Source organism: Poecilia reticulata, chromosome 15 (assembly GCF_904066995.2).
Source record: "Poecilia reticulata chromosome 15, P_reticulata-male-v2, whole genome shotgun sequence".
NCBI classification, from domain to species: Eukaryota; Metazoa; Chordata; class Actinopteri; order Cyprinodontiformes; family Poeciliidae; genus Poecilia; species Poecilia reticulata.
In genome coordinates this window covers 23661304-23684250 of record NC_088844.1, presented here as the reverse complement: position 1 = coordinate 23684250, position 22947 = coordinate 23661304, and the positions used below count along the sequence as shown (strand labels likewise).

General features: G+C 39.6%; 1 protein-coding gene across 2 annotated transcripts in view; it reads right to left on the bottom strand.

Annotated features, from left to right (window-relative positions):
- Positions 1 to 22947, bottom strand: part of LOC103477281 (phosphofurin acidic cluster sorting protein 2) — a 52549-nt gene that overhangs the window by 7920 nt on the left and 21682 nt on the right. The window contains exons 2-19 of one of the 2 annotated variants that reach the window (XM_081616116.1): positions 22603 to 22690; positions 16499 to 16588; positions 15184 to 15309; positions 13726 to 13883; positions 12762 to 12858; positions 12189 to 12269; positions 11782 to 11841; positions 9216 to 9367; positions 8280 to 8373; positions 6818 to 6901; positions 4979 to 5112; positions 4635 to 4767; positions 4420 to 4524; positions 3398 to 3504; positions 2393 to 2547; positions 2216 to 2326; positions 904 to 1006; positions 429 to 461 (exon numbers count right to left, since the gene is read on the bottom strand). In XM_081616116.1, the coding sequence (XP_081472242.1) occupies positions 429 to 461; positions 904 to 1006; positions 2216 to 2326; positions 2393 to 2547; positions 3398 to 3504; positions 4420 to 4524; positions 4635 to 4767; positions 4979 to 5112; positions 6818 to 6901; positions 8280 to 8373; positions 9216 to 9367; positions 11782 to 11841; positions 12189 to 12269; positions 12762 to 12858; positions 13726 to 13883; positions 15184 to 15309; positions 16499 to 16588; positions 22603 to 22690 (1911 nt within the window). The remainder of the gene's footprint in view (positions 1 to 428; positions 462 to 903; positions 1007 to 2215; positions 2327 to 2392; positions 2548 to 3397; positions 3505 to 4419; positions 4525 to 4634; positions 4768 to 4978; positions 5113 to 6817; positions 6902 to 8279; positions 8374 to 9215; positions 9368 to 11781; positions 11842 to 12188; positions 12270 to 12761; positions 12859 to 13725; positions 13884 to 15183; positions 15310 to 16498; positions 16589 to 22602; positions 22691 to 22947) is intronic. The other variant, XM_081616117.1, reaches the window with a different exon arrangement.

Sequence of the window (22947 nt, the reverse complement as noted above, 5' to 3'; positions counted from 1 at the left end):
AGTTGATAACAAAAAAGTCTTAGATGTTTCTATAAAAATTAAAAGAGAACCTAAAGAATAGTTTTGTAGTTCAGAGACAGTACAATATTAATTACTTTTGCTTTGAAAGACAAAAATGTGACAAATGGTCCCGCCTTCAAAGAAAGCAGCTGGTTGTCAGTCTTTACAATTCTTATGCTGCGTGTTACAACACCAACTTAATTATTTAAGGCTTGTCTTAAAGGTTGTTAGGCAAATCGTCACAGCAACAACACAAACGACAGAGCAGGAATCAAAGTCACAGCAAACCAGAGACACGGGTCAGGACAAAGTGAAGTTAGACGGATAATAGTGTGTGAAAAGGGAAATGTAAAGACACAGCGAGGAGCTTAGGCCAAATGGAGGAGAGGGAATAAAAAAAGTCAAACAAAAAGAGCCGAGTTAGATACCTGATATAAAAATCAAAATACAGACTTCTTTTCCTTGAAAGCAAATCAAAGAGGGAAAGGGGGAGGAGAAGGAATGCAACAGTTAAAAACTGTGTTGGTTTTAGAACCTGCTGACCAAAAATTGGAAGCTGTGCTCACTAAGATGGGAAGGATAGTTAAAAAAAAAACAATAGGTACAAGTTTTTGTTCATCTTCTTATCAATTTCAGAATCCACGTTGGGCTCTTCCAATGATTGTCATCACAAAAAAGCAGTTCAATATGCAAAAGCTGAATGCTTGTAAGCAATTCAAGCATTGCCTTCATGCAGTTTAATGGATATTTACTTTAAGAGCTCGAGTTGCAGTGATGGTCAGGATTAGAATTAGAAATTATTTCCGAGAGAATATTTTTGGATTGCATAAAAAGCACAGATATAAACATGCATGCAGATGCTGTATGAATATGGTTGAAAACACAAAAGTAATCCAGGTTTACCTCTTCTGTTTGTAGGTGAGCATGGCTTCTGAGATGGGGAACTGGTGGGACACGTTGGCACCGGCTAGATACTGAATAATTCTTCCTGCTACATCTATGTTGTCTGTAGGGGAAAGAAAGACGGATCATCAATAAAGAGAGACGGATGAGTGCATGGTGCAACGAATGATTATTTTAGTAATTGATTATACTGTTGATTATTTTTGATGATTGATCAACTAATTGGGATTAAAAATTGGCACATTCTGGAGATTTTTCATTTAACCTCTTAAGTCTTTTTATACACTATCAGACATACGTTAAAAGATTCAAATAAACAAATAATATTGTTTTTAAATAGGAGAAACATTGTATTGCGTAAAATGCAATAACACACCAGTCCTCATTCTTATTTCAATAATCGATTCGTCGCAATTAATCGTTTTAGTCTTAGATGAGTGGAACAGATCGACTGATAAATCTAGGCAATGGATGGATAGATGTGCATCTTTTAAGTAGAATCCAACATAAAAGTCTTGAAATACAAATATTTCTCCTTCCTCACATTTTTCAGGACTTTCTAGAACAGAGAGAGAGCCCGAGTTTTACATTCATATCAGATCAACAAGAGTCTACATCTCCACATACATCAGATTGCTTGGAGACTGAACATTAATTATTTACATTCTTCCAAATGTGGGTTAATACAGACAGGCGAAGCACACATCTGACAGACAGCTTAACAAATAAAAGAGTGGTGGGTCGTTAAGGCAGCTTCTGTTAAGGATAAAAGATTTAGAGAAAAAAAGGATGCCAAGCTTTCATTGCTTTCATTAACTCCTTAGCGATGACTCAACACGATGTGCGAAAAACCGTGACTCTCTTTGAGGTTGAAATTAAGGAAGATAAAAAGCGGAGAAGGATTTTGGTATCCGGGCTCGTTGATACTTTAGAAGTGATCATGAGACAGTGGATTAAAAACGATTGGATGAGTGCAATCATACGTTCATGTTCAAGTTCACAAACAATAAATCACTTCTAAAATAAGCAAAATACAGAGTCAAAGAAAAATACATAAAATATGTCTAATATGAAAGAAAAAACAAAAGATGTGTGATGCTATTTTAACCTGGTTCTTAAGATATTTTGCAGGGTGTGAAAACACTACCTGATCAAAAACCATCTGCTGCAACAGACAGAAATCCTCTCCTCTGTTCAGCAGCTCATGACCTGAGCTCTGACCCAGTTTCTCAGTTTCTTTCCCTTTCAAGTTAGCTGCGCATTTGACACACAGACTTTCCCTTCAGCCCGAGTCTGGAGCGTCGAGTCCTACCTGACGTGGGCCGTTCCGTCCTGCAGAACAGCTCCCTCCAAGCCGTGTCCATGAAGATGTTGTTGAAGCGGCCATCGAAGGAGGCCACATACTTCGCCAGGGGATGGGAACCTGCATGCAGACTTGGTTACATACATGCGGCATCTTCAGGTTAAATCTCAGCTCCGGTTGACGTACCGATGGGAATAACGAGGAAGCGTATGTAACTGAGCCAGTCTGGGGTTTTATTGGCGAGCTGCTCCACGAAGAACCTCAGGACGGTGCTGAGGTAACTGTGGTCGCCTGCAACGGCCACTTTTATTGTCGGTGGTGTCTGAGCGTTGCAGTTGCAGCTGGAAGGTGTTAAATAAAGGAGGCAGTGAGTTAAACAGAAAAAAAACAGGCTTTAAGAAATGTAGGTCAGAGATGTTGTGTGAAAAATTAAAGCCCGCCTGAAAGAAAGATTTGTATCTCTATAGGATTGTGCTTTAAAACAGGTCAGCTTTGTTTTTTTCCCCCCAAAGAGCCACATTGTATCAAACAGATTTTACAGCACTGAGGGCTTAAAAGGATCTGCAAGACATTTCCAACTTTATTTAAGCAGCTCTTTTGATCCTGCCACAAAAAAAAAATCTTTATAAATAGTGTTACTTTTTTAAGTCTAGCTGAAACTGGACCCTCCAGCTGAATTAAACCAAATCTGCAATGAAACGAGGTTGGAATTCCTCAATAATGATAAGAGAGACTTTTTGTCATCCAGTTATTAGGCAAAGAGGTCCTTATATTAGGGTGCTCTAGGCTACATTGACATTTATAAAGTACAGTATTTTTATTGTTATGCTGATGACATTCTAAAATATTTCCCCTTTTCATTTTTGACTTTCTGTGTGAGGTTATAAAAAAATAACCTTGCCTAAAAATGACTTGAAAGCTTGCGGAGATGACAAGCAGAGACGACGGATTTAGAAACAGAAGAACACTGAAAACGGCAACTCGGCTGTAAACAGCAGATTTTCAAACGACGGCTGCACAAACAAAAACACATCAGCCAGATGAGCAGAAGCAACCTGGAATCTTCTGAGGAGAAGCCTCCGTAAACAAACACAGATTGGCAAGATTTAATCCAAATTAGGGAGGGGAATCACACTCCCTGATTAAAGGTTTCATACAAACAAAGCATGCGCACGTGTGCAGGCGACTCACAATCTCTGGATGCGTGTAACGATGGTGTTGAAGGCAGCCTGCACGTCGGCAGCAGAGCACGTGGAGACAATGGGCTGGCCCTGTTCATTGAGCAGGTCGGCCACGTACTGCACAGAAACGCACATGAGAGGAACACAATGGGTTAATGGATAAGCGAGGCTGCGTCTGAAGGACAGCAGAAGCAGGGCACACTGAGAAACCTCCTGCACAACCAATGCGTGAAAGACACGTCAGATTGTACCACAACCCAACGTTGGCTCACAAATAATGTGAGCCAACGTCGGGTTGGTTCACATTATGTGACTAAATCATGCTCTTTGTGATCCCTGTATCCATAAGAAGGGTTTCTACAGATTATTTGTGTCAAAACTATCATTTATTGTGATACATTTCTTATCATGATTTATTGTTACAATAAATTCCAATCAACAATGTTGTGTGTTGTTGAGGTTATTATTTGTACTACTTTTTCCACTCTTTGTTCAATGAGAGCATCAATAAATGTAAAAATAGGATTAAATGTTCAGTAATTTAAATGACACTATTTTATGTGACTAGTGTCCTAAAGGAGCGTTTTACAAATGTTTGTGTTTTTCAAGAGTAGTATTTGCGTTTGTGGGGCCGTGATTGTTGCGTCATGCACTCACAGCCATACATTTACATAAAAACAGTAAAATAATTCTTATCATCACTTTTACTGTTATCACAATGGCACCATAAAGTTTTGAGATAAAACTTTAATTCCATATCACCCATCCTTAGTCAAACTTCTTAAATCCCCAGACAATAATTTTCAGATTTCATTGTCAATAATTGACCATTTTTATTGTTAAAATACAAATGATTTTGGTTCATTTATATGCTTTTGCAGTGGCAAGGCTTTGAATAGAAATGGATGAATAGATAAGAATTCTGAGTAGAAAATGAAGAAAACTCTTTGCTTTCCCAGACTATAGAAATCCAGTGCTATTTTATGAACAGATTAAAAGAAGTTCTGAAACGTTATCTAAGGAAAAACACACCTGTCCTTGCCACTCTGTAGTGTTTATGAGAATGATGCTCTCTGGTAAACGCTCGTCTGAGATGAGGATCTGGTTTAGCTGGTCGTACACAGACTTCCTGGGAACCTTGGAGAAAAACGAGGAGCAGACACTCTGAAACTGATACAAGCACGTGCATCAGCCCAAAAAACGGAGACAAAGACCCGGTAATGTTTTTACAGAAGAGCGACGCTTACCTGCGCTATAAGCCGGGAGTCTGGGGAACACTCGCTCTCCATGCTGCTGGTCCTGTCGCTCTGAGCCTTGGAGTTCTGCCTGTCTTTCATGGAGGTGCTGCGAGGACGCCTCTGCAGCCTGTTCTCCACTTTACTGAGAACACAAAACGCAACCAGCTCAAAACGTATGACGGGCAGAGAGAACAAGAAATCTAATGATCTGGACTCAACTTGTGAATAAAAAAAGGAACGCACCAATTCCACATGGACTCATTCTGGTTAACTTGCATATTTAGATGCAGATGTTGGGTTGAGTAGGATCGGATTATTGTGTTTAGTCTCAGATGTAGTGGTGAGCCGCTCACCTGGGTGACATGTGGTTTTGTGACTCCGTTTTGCAGAGCTTGCCGACGGTGCTGGGGATTCTTTCAGTGTTGACATCCCAGCTGTTTGCCTCCCCGACTCCAGATCCACTGTTTTCAGTCTCTGGCTCCGAGACCTAAAATGAAGAGGAGGAGTAACCAGAGTTACTAAGCATATTTCATAACCAGATTCCATACTTTTCTTTTTTCCAATCTTCAACTCTTTTTTAGCTCGTTATACAACGACAAATACAAAAGTTAATCAACAAATTAACTTCTACAGTGACCAAACTATGGCTGAACAACATTAGGAAAACATGTGATATGTGACAGTAATACTGAATGTTGTGATGATGCTGTGACTTGCAATAAATAAACAATAATCTACTAATTCAATGTCTTTATCTTTCTGCATTTGGATAATTTGAAACACATATTATGAACCAACAATCGAATTAATGGAAAAAAAAGTTATTTATTTCCATCTAATCAAGGTTTTATTGAAAAATTAGCTTCTAGCTTACAACTGATGTTTCAGCATGGAAACAACCTAGTTGTAGTTTCTTTATGACTTCACCACCACAGCACGTCTTTACCCTCAAAATCGTTTAATGCTGAATCAAAAAAGTGTTTAGTTAATAATAAAACGTTAGCTAATAATTAACATTTATAGCAGTTCAGGCAGTTCTTCACAGTGTGTGCAAAGATTCACACATTGAGAGAATAATACATTTGTGATATGTTGAACAGCACTAGCTTAGAACTGCAATGCAAAAAATCCATAAACCAAAGTGGAAAGAATGTGGGCAAATAGACGAATAAAGAAAAAAACAAACAAACAAACAAACATATTTAGATATTAAAGATAATGAGACAGGCAAACAGTCTGTAAATGTAGACGTTCTCCCACTTATCCAAATCGGTAAAACACTTTCTTGTTTTAAGACTAAAAATCTCATCACATCTTGTGAAATACTGGGAGTTTTCAAAAGAACAACATGATAGTTTTTAATATCTTCTTATAATAGCTTTTGAAATTCCATTTATTTTAGATTTCTTAATTCTCCCTAAGCCTAGAACTTTTTATTGCATAAAAGTCTCACTGTATTGTCAGATAATTTAAACATGTTTATGCATTTTATTTTATGATCTAACGAGAGCAAAATGACATTTAAGTCTGTGTCCCTTTTAAACCTGAGATCTGAGATCAGCCTTGGATTTGACACAAAATAAATAATGGAAGTGATATCTGAAACAAATTTTTACATTTTTAAAAGTAGTAATTTGTCTTTTTCATTAATAAGATTTAAATTGAAAAACATCTTTTAAGGGAATCAAATCTCCAGCAGCTTCTGCTCTGTCTATCAGGGGATCTGGAGAACAAAATAAGATGTTGCTCGTAGCTTTGCATGGAACTGAGCTCAAGTTGCTGAGGGTTTTTGGTCATTTTAAATGCCCGTCTTGACAGAGGAGATTAAAAGCTGTTTGTTAGCAGCTGGCTGAAGAAACGTCTTCGATATTCGCTTCAAATTGGTTTAGTGAAGCAGATTGCTGAGATGGCCGCCCTGTGCTCGGAGGGGGAGCCGCGGCTGAATGAAAAAGGTTAGGCCGACCCAGCAGCAAGAAAACAGCAGGAAACTCAGGGACCTCTCTCAGTCCTCATCATTCAGAGTTATCTTTGTCTGCCCTCTCACACTCCCTCTCTTTGTTTCTTTTTCTCAAAGGCCCGAGGGAGGAGGAGGCGGTGAAGTGAAAAGGGAACGGTTGGAAGGAGTAAATGTGAGAAAGAGATGCTCCAGAGGGGTTTGGTTTAAATTATGTGCCGCTGTTCCAAAAACATACCCCAACAGACGTTTCTGTGATGCTGTCATCTTGATATCGGCTCCCCTGGACTTTACATCTGTCCACAGTCAGAAAGTCTCCGCTCTGAGGGGGACACGGACACACACACACACACACACACACACACACACACACACACACACACACACACACACACACACGGCTACATTAGATTATATCCTCCATGGAGGTAACTTTGTAGTTTTGCAGATAGTTCCCAGGATTCCTACATGTGTCTGACAAGTTTTCAAACTTTTTCAGACTCAAATTTCCAGAGTTCTAAAGTATAAATACAAAAGTTTGCTTTAAATTTACTGTGCATATTGCTACAGTAAATAGATAATCTGCACACAATGAATGAATGGATGGATGGGTGAATGAATGAATGAATGAATGAATGAATGAATGAATGAATGGACTGATTATATAAAAGTGAATGAATATAAAAACGGACATAAAAACGGAGCTAGATATATATAGAAATGGATGGATGAATATAAAGCCCACATGGATGGATGGAAGGATGGGTGTAAAAATGGAGAGATGGATTCATATAAGGAAGGAAGGATGGACAACGGACAGACGAATGGATGATTTACACAAAGTAACAGAAAATAAAGTCTGGAAGTACAAAATGTTTTCCAGGTTTTTCATACTTTCCCAGACCTGTAAATGTTCATGCTTTTTTGTCAAATTCCATATTTTTCCAGACTGTAGTATCCTCTGTGACCCAAGTGTCTAATAGTCGTGCTATTCACCGCATTAATTTCACCCACACATCTAAGCCTGTTTGCGTGCTCAGAGTTAAGCCATTAAAAATATCCCTGTGCGTCTTGTAACATCTGGGTTAATTCATTTCAGTCTGAGATCAAACAACTTTCCTTTCTGGCTGCGAGACATGTTTATGAAGTTCCACTGCAACACAACAAAATATGGGGCTACAGCAGCCTGCGATGCTTCAGGCTATTTTATTACAAGCTCAAATGGATTCCTAGATATTTATAAACCCCCCTCCCCTCCCTCACATCGTTGGATTCAACATGCCTCTCCTGCCCTGCCTGTGTTGTTCTAATGGGCCATAAATCTGGGAGTAGGAGTTCAGGGCCACTCCATCCAATCTTCCTCCTGGAGCATGGGAGCATAGTTGTGTCTAAGCGCGTGTGTTGATGGTGCTGAAAAGGTCATCTGGTGACACTCCCTATAAATACTGAGAGCCTGCAGGGGTGGACAGGGCGAGGACTTAAGTCTTCATCCTGTCCTACTAGTGGCTGCAATGCACTCAAGCTCGAACTCTGATTCCCTCGACCTCAATGAGCCGAGCGCTTACAGACATTTAAACAATTGCTTTTTTTTTTTTCTTCTTTACATAGGAACCTATAAAACAAATGAAACTGAGGTCTAATGATAAACAATGAGCCTGGAAGACAGTTTGTTCATACATGGTGATTAATGACCAACTTACAGGACAGGATAATTCTCTCTGCTGACTTTTTTGGCTGTGTATGCTTCCGATCTCTGTCTGGGAGCTGGAGTGAGACATTCCTTCAAAGAACGGCCTAAAAAAAAAGAAAAAAAACAGACAATATTTTAAATATTAGGAGTTTAAAACTAAGGGACACAAACTCTTCCGCTCAACCTTGGTTCAACAAAGGAAACAAACCTTTAGAAGAATCTTATTGTGTTACATTAGGGGGAAATCTTCTGATAAAATGAAACACTTTTAAATATTAGGCATTACATGTAAATATTCCCAGAACAGATTTACAAACAGAAGACATCAACATCTGCGTCGTGTGGGAGAAATTGAAGATAAATACAAACATAAACTGACTTTTGAATAGTTTCACTGAGAAATAAAGACGCCTGTAATAATACCAGGCGTTTAACAGTACATGTGATTTATGGTGCAGTATGTACATTTTCTAATGAATTAATGCAAATGATATTTTTTGTCATTAGCTTAAGATAGGCACCAGCAACCCTCCTGACCCCACTAAGGGTCAAGGGTGTTAGAAAATGGATGGATGGATATTTTTGTGACATCAAACCAATAAAATTAAACCCTTAAATAAGAAGACATCCTTGCCAATGTAGGGGCTCAAACAAAAGCAGCCTATTATAAATGTCTAACAAGTATATTTTTTTGTCATAAGAATTGAACAAACTAAAAAAATTTGACTTTGGTTAAATTGTTTTGATTTTAATTTCAGTAAAACACAGAACAGACATAAAACCTAGATAACGTCCAAGGCTGCTTTGACTTCATACAGCCAGAATCTAACAAGTCCATTCAGTTGCTCGTAATTCTGGTGTTCCCCAAGGTTCTGTACTGGTGTCTTATCTATTTAATATCTGTCATGGTAACATTTTTATAAGTTGGGCTTTAAGAAAAACATACTTGAGTTTGGGCTTTGGAGTGCTCAGTACACTCTCGTTGTCCTCCATTTCTGGCCCGCTGTCACTCTGGTTGTACACCTCCAGACTATCATAGAGCAAATCCAGATCCTCCTCAACCTCCTGGGTCTGGTCTACTGGGTCAGAGTCTAGCACCTACCACACACACACACAAACACACACACCCTTAGTACCCTACAGACACATATTTATCTTCATAGCCATGGCTTCAGGAAGTGTAAAAATCTAATGTTGGTTTAGACTTCTGGACCAAGGAAGGCCAATAAATTCATACCTTAGTTCTTTTTTTTAATGATAGTTAAAAGGTAGATGAATGCTGAGGTGCTGCACGGTGGGGATTTATATCATAGGAAGTGCACACAGGCAGGCTTGTGGACTAATCAGGTGATTAATGCCACTCCATAAGAGCAGAAGCTGGCGGGAAGCAGATAAACAGTCTGTCCCCCCGCCTCCTTCTGCCTGGGTATTTATAGAGCTGAAGCCTTGCACATTACCCAGGCACAAGGAAGAGATTAGTGACAGTGAACGTGATAAAAGATCACTGGGCCACCTGTAGCTTTCAGAACCATCCAGAAAAAATACAGCACTGAGTGAACATCGTTAGACATACAGCGCCTTCCAAAAGTTAGAATGCCCCTTGATATTTTTCACCTATAATCTTGTTAGAACTACAGAATTACATGTGAAGTGTGAGGTGTACTTGTATTTAGCCCTCCTGAGTCAACACTAAATAGAGCTCTTCTAGACGAGGAATTTTTCTGTTCGCTCGTCTTTTTCGCCGAACTGCTCAAGCTTTGACATATTAGATGGAGAGTGTCTCACGGGCCCAATTAAAGTCTTTTCACATATTCTCAACTGCCTTTAGGTCTGGATGATTTTACGTCACGATGCTTTGCTCCAAGTCATTCCATTATAGGAATGGCTGTAAATTTAGAGTTGTTGTACTGTAGCACAAACCTCTACCACAGTTATTTTTAGGGGTGCACCAATAAATCGACCTGGGTTTCCTTAAGTTTAGGAGAGTTCCTGACATGTGAAACTGATCTTATTCTCTCATCTTATGCAAAGGTCAGAAAAATCAGTCAATGTCCCCTTTTTCTTTGCCATGAGAGAGGGCTGACTGACTCACCCACCAGGTCAGGTCTGCACGTACACAGTTAACAATAGTCACTCCGCCGTTGCCAACTTAGCAACTTTGCAAGCAAAAATCAGCATCAGCCAAAATCAGAACTGCAACTGGTGCACCTCTAGTTTTATTTTGTATTTTCTGCAGCCTCTAACAGCTTCTGCCTTGTATTTAACCCCATCCAGCTTCCCTGTCCTTCCAGCAGAACTACATCCCTCAGCATGATGCTGTCACAACAGTGTCTCACAGTGTGCAGTGTTAGCTTTCTATCTGATAAAGTGTTTTGCATAGATCAAAAAAGTAATTAATAAACAGTCCAAGTCCAATCTGACCATGTAGGCCGTTTCCCCCACGTAGCTTGTGGCAAACCGAACACAGGAAAGCTGGAACTTTCTTCTTATTCACCAGCTTTGTAGAGTGTGTGAATAATTGTTACTATTTGGATCGTCTTGGATCTCTGCAGCTCCTCCAGAGCTCCCATTGGCCTCTTACACTACTCTAATTAATGACCTGTGATTGACCTTTTTGGTCTGTGAATTTTGGTGGATTAGTCAGCTGTGCTACTGTTGTGCTACTTCTCCTAAAAGCTTGTGGAACAGTACGCTACAAGTGTTGGTACGCATTAAACGCTTTCCATACTCCAGTGAAGAACAGAGCAAAGATCAGTGAGCTGTTCCAAGGTTTGGATATTGTTTTACAACCTAAAGCTGCTTTAAACCTCTCCAAAACTCTCTCCCTGGCCTGTCTGCTGTTTTTTATTGGTCTTCACATTGCTGTTTGTTCACTAATAACTTGTGAGACAAGGCATATATGTAAGATAAGGCATATGAATATTGCAATTTACAGATGGTCAAAAAAAAGAGGAATACAATTTAACAATGTTTGACTTTCTTCCTATAAATTTTACAACGTGGCTATGCTCATTCTAATAGTTTAATATCGTTTAGTTACGAGCGAACATCTGAATCTTACTCCAAAAAAGAGCTAAATTTCTCACTTTTAACCTTTTATACAACGTCTTCAACAGAATCCACAGAAAATATACTCTAAAAAGTAGATTAGTCATCAGTTTGTTATAAGAAGTAATGAGTTAATCAAGCTGTAAATTATTTCTGTATGAATCACATCTGTGGGGAATGTATGAATCAGACATTAATTAGCTGCAACAATACCCGTAACCTTGTTTTTCTTTTACCTTTCACTGCTCTGCAGTAAAAGACTATTCAGGCAGTCAATGCCGGCATAATTTTCTGCTGCCTCAATGGCAATATAATAACTGCAAGCATTACAGCTGACTAACTTGAGACCACATAACAGTCTGGCTGAGAACACAGAAACAACCCAGCAAACCTTTTCTTTGGTGCTAAAAAGATGCTTGTTTGGGCAACAACTAAAAAAAAAACATAAAGCAGCTGTAGCTTACCTCATCTGTAACCTTGAACCTCTTCAGCAGAGCAACAAATTTCTGCTTAAAGTTAGGTTGCTGTAAGAGAAGAGCAAAAAAAAAAGGTGTAAATATGAGCAAAGGAAACTGCTGAAATAAATCTCACATTTAACAACCATCTCAGTGAGGCTTGGATTTATAAATTATTCTTGTTACCAACTACTGGATTACTTATTTCATGCAAAGGCCATTATAGTCAGTTCAGCGAGCCCACATTGGTCATTTACATGCTCATCCACATCCTGCTAATGGCTTGGATAAATGGAACACGCTGTGCTACTTCTCCTAAAAGCTTGTGGAACAGTACGCTACAAGTTTTATGCTATTCTCATGGTCAATGATTGGCGAACATTAAGCTCTTTGTGACAGGAGAGCGAGCCACTCACCCTGGTCATGGAGGTGGTTCTGATCATTTTCCTGCGGGGTTTCTTGGGCTTCCGGACTTCGTCATCTTCATCATAAATATCCTGACATTAAAACAAATGCAAATGAGACAGGAGGCTATTCAGCTATGCCATGTTCTTTCCATTTTCAGATGATGAATTCAACACAGCTCCATTTTATGGCCTAACCCAGCTATAAACGCAGAACAGCTACCTTTATATTGAGATTAAATAAACTACATGGGTAGTATATTTACTAATTAGGCAACCTCTGAAGGTGATTAGTTGCACTGGATTTTATTTTGGGGTTTTGGAGTAAAGACAAATGTACATCCCACTTCTCAGATTTCCATTTCCAAAACAATCTTTAGAATCATTTATCTGTTTCCTTCCACTTCACAATTATGAACTCTGTGTTGGTCTGTCATATAAATTCCAAATAAATACACTGCCGTTTGTGGAAGCTACAGTGGTACGCTCGGCAAGCAGCTGAAAAACAATGTGAAACATGAATGTTTACCAGATATTACAGAGAGAGCTGCAGCACAGTCACAAAATGATTGTTCTGGCACCAACCTGGGCATTAACTGCGTCATCACTGGCCTCCTGCTCCGACGAGTAGCTGTCATCATCGTCCTCTGAATAATTATCCATGTCAGGGGAGCGGTCTGAGGTCAACAAATGAAAACAGATGTCAAAATACAGCCATATCGGCTACCATAGAGACTATGATGGATAGAAAAATGATTTTCCTTTTTTGTTGTTTTTTGCAAAAGTTCTTCTTAAAAGAGAATACAACAACAATAATCTTGAATTTTTATCTTGATTTTCAAGCATTTAATAAGGCAAATGTGGCTAAATGTTTATTTTACTGGACTTTTTTTTGTTTTTAGATTTGGTGGAAAAGCTTTTCCCAATGTAATATCCTTTAAAGACAATAAATATTTCCATCTTAAAAATAAATCTGTTTTTTATTAATCTGGAGCAGCTTCTTTGTTCTTCCTTTGCCTGTGAAACATCCTGTTCCACGCTCTAAGGTAGGATGGATGCTATTAAGGATCAATGAACGGGGAAAGATAAACATCTTTTCCTCCCTCCCTTCCCTCGGAGTGACACTCGTTTCATGCTTGGCGCGTGAGCTCATGTGTTATGTTTGAGCGGCTTCCTTAATAACATCCAGAACAGCGTCGGTCGGATCAGAACGGCAGAATAATGCCACGGAGTCCGGACTTGGACCATCGCCGTCCAGAAATAGAGCGGTGAAAGGTAATAGTCCCTCCATCTGTTCAGGTCTCACATCGACATTGCAGCCGCAGCTGAAGAGAATAACATATCTCTGGCTGTTGGACAGGCCTGGATTAATGGAGTTTATTCTGTTCTCAGTTGGGAAACTTGAGCCAGGTGGAAGAAGGGAAGAGAGAGGCCACAGCGGGGAGGTGCTGGCTCTGGGGTTGAAGGACTGAAACACATTTGGATTTGGACTCGGACCTTTCTAACAGACCCGCAGTGGGAGGCGGGAGATGGCGCTCGCCCACCTGAGGTTTTGGTCTTGCGGCAAGCCTGCCCGCTGCCGTCCTCGTGGTCGATGGGCTGGCTGGAGAGCGAGTACACGCTGATCTCTGCCACGCGCACCGGGGCCTCCTTCACGTTGCTATGGAGACCCAGAATCTGTCCCCCGTCTGTTGGGTGTTGCATCACCTGGACACAGTGCAGCATTTAGATCACATTTAAAATCCATCGGTTTAGTTAATGATAAGTCTCACCCAGAAAAAAAAGATTCTTTGGGTTTGAAAGTTTTAATTTATCCGCAAGCTACACACCGTCTGAGATCGCATCTGGTCCCATCGCTCTGTTCCGTTTTTCTAAAGCAGTGATTAAACAGTCAAAAAATCAAACATCTTCACACATGCATTGCTGGTGAAGAGATTAAAGCAGGTTCTCTGAAACCACTGACAGCTAAGCTATCTGTAAATAAGTCTTCATCAAAAAAATAATAACTGCTTTTGCCTAAGTGACCCCATCCAACCCAGCAGCGAAAGTTTTAAATAAACGGTTTTGAATTAGATGAGAGAGGATGAGCTCTCCGTCTAAGCTCTGTCTGGGGGCTGCTTGTAATATTTCAGCTGATGAATGGCTGAACAGGGAGCAGGCTCATTTCGCTCAACCACCAGCAGGAGTCCACTTGAACTCTCCGAGCAAAGCCCAGGAAGCCACTTCCTCCCACACAATGCTTCGACGGTTTCAGAACACAAGGCACGAGAGGGCTCTGCTCTGCAGCAGGATGACAACGCAATTACCCTTCAGGGTCCAATAATGGTCAATTTGGCTTCATTCATAAAAGGTCTGTGGGTTATTTCCCAGCAGAAAGAGCAGAGGGGCTGAGTGGGAATTTAAAACACAATAATGCATTAGTCTTGTTTTCCGATGCCAATCAGTTTCTGCCCTGAAGGTCACAGCAGGAAAACATCTCTGCCTGAGGACAGATAGTGATTAGAAAATGATTGATAACACCTGTACCATGCAAAGGTATGCATGCCTCAAACTATTTGGGTTGGACATCATGTGAATACATGGTTTGGAGTTGGTTTTCTATGTTATTTTCCTTTTATTGTGGGGGACAAACAACAAGCATATGACTATCCCTAAAGAAGTAAAAAGGCTCAATAGTAAATTATCTAATTATTTTTCAAACAAACAAACAAACAAACTGGCTTATATTTATTTCAACAGCCAATCGACAATGAATGCACAGTTTAGATTTATTTATTTTTGGTCTAGAATAGCATATATGAAGCAACCGCCAGATGGTCGATCATTTCACACAGCTCTGTCTGATGAAAATGAATCACAGGAGCCCATTCTCTCTGGCAAGCAGAGCAAGGTAGAACACGTTCACAAGCTCAGAGCAAAATAGCGCGCTTCTCAAGCAAAACGACTGAGAATGACACATGAAATGAAGCGGGTGAAAGCACTCCACCCCCAGATGAGGGGACGTTACCTCGGCCATATTGATGACGCCCACAGCCAACGTTTTGTAGCCCAGGATGGTTCGATTTTTGTAACGCTTCCGTCTCTGCAGCATGATTTGCAGTCTGTTGGCGTCCCTCTTTAGAAAGTGTGGGTACTGTAATGAATCGGAGGGAAACGCGTCACTCACTGCAATACATTTCATCTGTTTATATAGTGATACATAGAAAAAAAAAGAAGGGTGAACCTGTTTATGGTTGCATTTTTAAGTATTTTTTGAAGATTAAAACACATATCCAAATACTCAATTGTAAATCAGTCAAATTAATTAATCTGTCAGATTAAAAAAAAAAATTTTCTGATGCAATGTTTAAACCATTTCTATAACCCGAAGGATTATATTGCACTAATGTGTAACTAATTTTTAAGGCAAGTCCACATATACATAATTCCATTATTCAGGTGATATAAAGAAGAAAAAAAGTATGTTTGCACAAGAATTTATTTAGTTTTTCCTGCAATATTTGCTCACACTAGTGGACATCCTGGAAAGGAATCATTAAAGATTCTTCCACTGGAGTCTATTGAAGTATCTCTACTGTTTCAGAATTTAATCCCTCACTGTTGTACCACATATATCAGTAGTCAGAAGGTAGTATTTTATATGCAAAGTTGTACCTTTTTGAAACCCATAACTAAATTCTTTGAATAACTTTCTCACCTTTTAGGTCCACAACATTCTCATAATAATCACCTGGTAGTTGCTGGTTTTATAAGTTGGCTGAATTTATCGCTTCAATTTTTCTTTTTTGAATTTCCTAAACTTTTTCAACATATAATGAATGTTCGGGGGCGCCAGGTAGGCGCCCCCGAACAACTCAAAAGCAGGTCCTTTTATTCAAGCGGTACCAGAAGCTGAGGTTGGGATCCCAGTTATGATGAGGAGAAAGCATATATATTTTAGAAATGTTGTAAAATAAATAAAAGTAACATGCTAGCCAATATACCAGCTGTTGATACCAATTCTGTTATCTTTGTACCACTATTTAACTTTGTAGAAATGTCTGTGTACTCAAGAGTTGAGTTTATTTATGACCTGTATTTTCTTTAGAAGGTCAGAATCTGGAAAGTTTGGAAACCACTGTTTTATGCCTCAAAAGTTACCATTAACATGCGCACACATGTGTCGTAATTTACCTAAATTACTAACTACTATACTGTGCGCAATACTTAAATCACTATTGGCATTAAACAAAAATAACTACAAATAAAAGGAAATGTTTCAGCAGACTTAAGATGCAGTGACATCTGTGTGAGAGTTTGCGGGGGAATGTGAGACGGCTTGCCTGTAGTGAGAAGGTGAGCTCCAGGTCGGTCTCCATCAGTCCGCTGGGAGGAAGGACGTACTCGTTTGATCTCAGAAGACGCTTTGAGCCCTGTGAGAAGCAAAGGAAAGCAAATGTTAAAATTTGATGAATAATTACTAAAGATAAACTTTAGGCTCTGACAGAGGGCCAACTTTTTCGTCAATGCATTTCTACCGGTAGAGCAAATGATGTGGAATCTGGGGAAAAAGGTCAAAAATAAATCAGACTTAAATACATCAAGGTGAAATTTGACAACAGGTATTGCTCAATAGTAAGTAAGCCTAAACAGAATTAATTAATACAAATAATAATAATAAAAAAAAGCTTATCCTCTCAGACTGAGCAAGTCTGGAAGTCTTATTTTTTTCTTTAGAATAGGCCTCTCCACATTCACACCTCCATGCAGAGTCGCGCCAACCCGTACCTTTGAACAAACAGTCCTCAACTCCATCACTTCTCCCCAGAGAGCAGGTTTTTTTTTTGTGTGTTTTTTTTTTTTTTTTTTTCTAAATACGCATCAGCCAAATCTTTACCCTGGTATGATGCTGTAATGTTAACTATTGCAGCCAATATTCTCTGTTGGAGAAGCAAAGCCACTGATTCAAGCTGCTACTTGAAACCACATTAAGCTTCCTTATCTAATGCTTGCCATTCTGCTTAAGACAAACTCATCACCTGAGCTAATTCTGGGAGATGGCCGCCTGAGGATTTAAATACAACCGGTCGTGGCAGTCTCATCCTAGCGGAAGCCAAACAGCGCTCAGCATGTCCCCGGACGACCTCCGTCAGGCTTTAACATGCTTCTCTTGCATGCCATGGATTTAATCCATGGAGTTACTTTTGAATTACAGATTTCAGATTAACTTCACAATCAATTTTCTTGTTCTGCTGGTTGTAATCCTACAAACAGGAAAGCATGAAGCTACTAACAACTCATCAGGTCATGGTAACAAGTTTAGGCCAAGCTTGTTGTAAGAAGACTTTTGTTGTGCAACAGTTTTGGCAACGGCAATAAATAAAAAGTCCACAAATCTTCCAAGCTTAGCTCACGTATCTAGTACACATTCCAATTAACTTAAGACTTCCTCAAGAATAAATTCCTGAATAATGATGTAATGCTGAAGGAGGTGAGGAATTAGGCACAGAGTTACCAGAGTTTCTAAATCATAGCCGGTACGGTGGATCAACTCACTCAATGATATATCAGACAGTGTAACCAGTTTGCTTTTGTGCTGCTACCGTTATTTTGTCTCTCTTTTTAAAGGTGGTAGGAAGTATTTGTATATTTCAGGTGTTTGCAGGTGGCTGTAGTTACTAACCTCTGAATACCAGTAGTACAATGTATCAAAGAACTACTTGAACCACAGTAAATGTTAGATGACTATTTAGGTCCGATTGATTCAGGCTCTCAATGCCAGTAATATATTTAGTAACACTCATTTTCTATTGCCTGCCTGAAGTCTTTCTGCGTGAAGTTTGCACGTTCTCCCTGTTCATGCGTGGGTTCTCTCCAGGTACTCTGAAAGTCCAAAAACATGACTGTCAGGTTAACTGGTCCCTCGAAATTCTCCTTAAGTGTGGGTTTGTGCTTGCATGGTTGTTTGTTCTGTTTGTCTCTGTGTTGACCTGCGACCCCTTCCGACCCCAGTAGGAATACACGTGTGAGATAATTGATGGATGGATAGTTTTCTATTGCAGTATGAAAATGCTAAGGTACAGTATTAAAATGTTGTTTTGTTGCTAAAAGAGCGAAGATTGGCCAGAAGCAACTTTTTAAATACATTCTTGTGGAGATGGAAGCATTGTGAGCCCTTTACACAACAAAAAACCTTTACATCAATTTTAGCTTCAGCTGCTGTTTTGTTTCCTTGGACAACAGCTTTAGCTTCCAACATGCAGCCTTAGCTTCTGAAAGCTCAAAATAAGTTGTGAGCTTTGAGAAATAAAACATACTCGCTCAATGTGCTTCAGAGTACCACAAAAAGAGAGTAATAGGCCTTTGACAGTAGCTGTGGTTCTTGTGTTGGTATAACAAGAAAAACTAGGATAAATCTGAGTCTGACCTAGTCAACATCAGCTCCACAAAGAGGCCTTGTATGCAGTCCTTTCGCATGCCCATTGACTAGCACAATGAATCAAGGCAAAAAAAAACCTAGGCACACTGAAACGGCACAACCTTGGCAAGGAAAGCTTGCACTCAATGTCCTCAGGCCCCCTTCTACCCTCAGCTACAGCTCCTACAACAACCTCTCAGGGGCCACATGAGGATGGAGGGGTGCTGGGCTTAGTTAGCAAAGCCTCCAAGCAACTACCAGCTTATGGAAAAAATGAGTTCAATGTCACATTTCCTCCTATGGTTATCTTTTTAAACACATTAAAAACTCTGAACTGAATCTCTTGTTTGCAGCAGTGACAGGAAGTGTGTTCAGGTCACTCAAAGTGCTTGGCGAGGAATTATATTACAGAGGTTTTACAGGAGTTTGGAGGCTTCTGCTTCCACCCAACACACACCGATGAAGACACACACAAATATAATTGGATCATATCTCAGCCAGCTGCACACCAAAGCTTTTCTGACAGCAACTTGCACTGAAATGAGAACCGTGCACCATTTGTGTCAGAATTCATTGTGTAATTTGCTGAATACAAATGCATCGGGCTGCTTTTAACATGTTTTACATACTTGAAGTGATAAGAATCAAATCTGATACAACAACTATGCCCAGAAAAAACATGAATACATCCTCGTTACAACTGCGGAGACCTGGAGACTGTCTATATGGAAACCCATTACAAGGGCCGAGTCTGAGCTTGCATGTCACTTAACTTGATGAGTCCCACACAGATGAGAGACAACCATCAACTGTGTTCAACAGACAAGCAATGACGTAAAACAAGAATTTTTGCTATTCACTGTAAAAACAAAGCCGTGCAATTCCAGGCATATTCCCAACTTTCTCCTTCAGCTCTTTGTCGTCTGTTTTTCCCTCCTCACCAAACCTGCTGGAAAATGCATTTAATGCTCCAATTCCAGAGCTGCGGCGGGCAGAGCTTTACTCAGCTGTCCTCGGAGCAGCTCGGCAGAAATGGGGAGATTTCACGCTCCGGAGACAGCGTAGCTCATGGATACGGCCACACTTGGTTGGCCGCCTTTACCTTCAGGACAGCGGCAGCAGGAGGATGCCGTGGTTTCTCTTTAAATAGAATTATGCAGCTTTGGAGAGTAACTATTTAGTTTTCATAATGAAGAGGTCAAAGTTCATTAATTAAATACAAGAAAAAACAAGTTAGTTGACCTTTAAACCAAACTAATGCAAATGACTGTTTATGAAATTCTGTTCATTTGGTTGTTTGTTACAGAGACAGTGGATTGCAAAGGTATTCATATATCACAACTGCAAACTGCAATGAATTTCATTGGTATTTTATGGGATATGCCAACAAAATCCATCCATTTTCTTACACCCTTTTCCATAGTGGGATCTGGAGCTTGTGCCTATCTCAAGCGAGACATTTCGGGGGAGAGGCAGGGACACCCTGGACAGGTCGCCAGTCCATCGAAGTACTGACAAAATGCGATGTGTAGTTCTGAAGTTCAATTCAGTTTTTTATGTTCAATTCAATTGCATACATTTCAGTTTCACAAAGTTATAAAACAATACAATAAAATTCATTTGACTATGCCAAGTGGTAAAACGTTTTCCACCAAGGCAAACAACACGGTTGCATCGTTTTTATAATTCTGCAGCAATAACTCACACTGAGCATGCACTGGCAGTGCTGGAGAGAACTCTTCCGCCGGATTCCAATTTTTCTTTTTTTTTCTTTTTTTTTTACAAATGAAACTCTGAAAAGTGTGCCAACCATTTGTATTCTCGGCCCTGCTGTGTCAGCACATTATGGAAACACTTTTTGTTACAAGTACAGCTGCAAGACTTTTGAAGTAAGATGTTCAAACTAAGTAGAGACTAAGATTGTAACATTTTTGTCTGACCTTTTTTTTTTTAAGAGTTTGTGGCACAAGTGACATTTATTTCACATTAAGGCGACAGAAAAAGGAGCAAAGAAATGGCATGGGACCGGGAGTGGAACCCAGGCCAGCTGTGTTGAGGTCTAAAGTTTCCTAATATCGTGCACCTGCCCAGTCAACTGAGCCACAGGGTGCTCCACTTATTCTTCATAAGAAAACATCTGAAACTGAATCAGAATGTACGGAGAGCATCTGTAAAGATAAATTTTCTAGTCTTAGCACAGGATCTAAATAGGATTTTTATCTGGATCTAAAATAAATCTAATATGAACAGAAGAAATGTGTAAGGGCAAACATTTTCAATCGCACACAAAAAAAAAAACATAAATACAGATTAAGTGATCAAATTTATAGTAAGGAGGATTAGCTCCCACCTAATCCTCCTTACCTTTCATAGACATCATATCAGAACAGCTGATGACTAAAACAGCTGAAAAACTGACTGCTTCTTCAACTGCAGCTATGCTTGCTGCTACCTGTGTTGCTTTAAGCTGTGCAGTCAGACTGCTGACTATAGGCAGCAATCCAACACTGCTCAACTGCAGATTAGTCTGGCATATGATCTGATAGAGCATCACACCATTCTGGATAACAAGTGAGTCTGTGTCACAAGAAGGCCAGTCACAATCACACATTTTGCTAGACAATAAATTGTCCCAGAACTTAGTGCTATAAACTATAATATTGTACTTTTGAGGCCATTTTCAAGTAATATAATAGTAATAATGGCGCAATAATGCAAGAACACATTCTCAATCAATAGCCTTTACATTCTAATGAGCATTTAAACACTGGAACTGGAAGACATTTTAAGTATCCAAAATAAATAAAGGAAACAAAAGAACAACAAATAAAATGAATTATGAAGTCTCTGTAAACAAATAATCTTTAAAAAAGGGCTAGATGAGACCAAAGCACCAGACTGAAGACTTATTATTCAGGTTTTGGAAAAAAAAAAAAAAAAAAAAAAGAAAAGAGAAAAACGATAAATCAAGCAAATGACACGTATTGAGTTTCTTTTCATTTATAATGAGATTAATTGATGTATTTTTTATTGTGGCAGGCCTAGTCACAAGTAGAATATTTTAAACCACCATAGTCTTATTGACAAGAAGCAGGTGAAGGATTTGAAAATATTGTTATAATTTTGGTATGAAAACCAAGACATCAACTCTGCACAAATTGATCCCAAATGGATGCATGAATCCATCACCAAATGAATGGATGTATGAATAAATGTATTCAGGCATGTTAAGAGATGCATGTGTGGATGGATGGAGGCATGCCTGGGTAGATAGATATATTGACTGATGCTTCAAGGGATGTATGAACGCACGTGTGAATTTAGAAATGGACGGAATGTTGAACATTAAACAAAGAGTTCAATATTAACTGCTCGGCTTATTTCCCATGTGAATGTACAATAGGTAGTGTGCATTTCCCATTGTCTTCATGACAGCCTGAGCTGCTGCACAGTTGACATGGGGCTTCTGTCTGTCAGGAGAGATTCATGTCGAGCTTTATACCATATTTTTTCTCTCCAAACAGAATTCTATGCTGCGTCTGTAAGCTTGAGATAGCAGTCTTTATTTCCATAATAAATGACAGAAAATTAAAATCCCCATCTAAAAACCAGAGTGTCTGAAAAGAGCGAGATTTAATGTTGGATCCATTGTGGTTGATTTTGTGTGAAATTATGACATAATAATTCAAAGCGGAGACGACAAAGTTTTCAAGTTAAACGTTGCAAGCACATGTATGCACAAGCAATCAATGCAAGATGCACAATCCGTCTTAAAGGTGCTAATGCTCCTGCTTAGAGCGGTAAGCCGGACTGCCACCTGAGTGGATGTAAGGCACTGGGGCTTTCGGCGCAGCTAAAGAGGGTTTTATCCTGCAGCAGGATTACGTGAATGTCTTATCAACCAGGCCAACAATATAGAGCAGGAAGCGGACACGACGTGAAGCACCGGGTTCAGGCCGAGATACACCACTTTCAAGGGTCTTGACAATGAACCTTTTCTCATCACACATAGGAGGTTAAGTTACCAACCTGGATTTTGACGGCTATTGAAAGCGAGTTCAGCTCCTTATCCAGTTCTTTGAGGACGACCAGCTTCTTCAGTGTGAGGCTGCACAGCCTGAGGGAAACAACAAACAGCAAGACAAGCACTTAGAAAAAGTTGCACCGTCACTACAGGAAAGAAATCAGTAGCATGAGTCTGCACTAAGAACCGAGACCACAGGTAATTCAAAGCAGTCCTTTTTGTTGGATACTAAACATCAGAATTTTTGTTTAAAATGAGGAAAAAAACAATTTAACAATTTATATTGTTGGTTTGCAACAACACATTAGGATAAGAAACACAGAGCCTAATGTGCATAGTGCAGTTTTTTT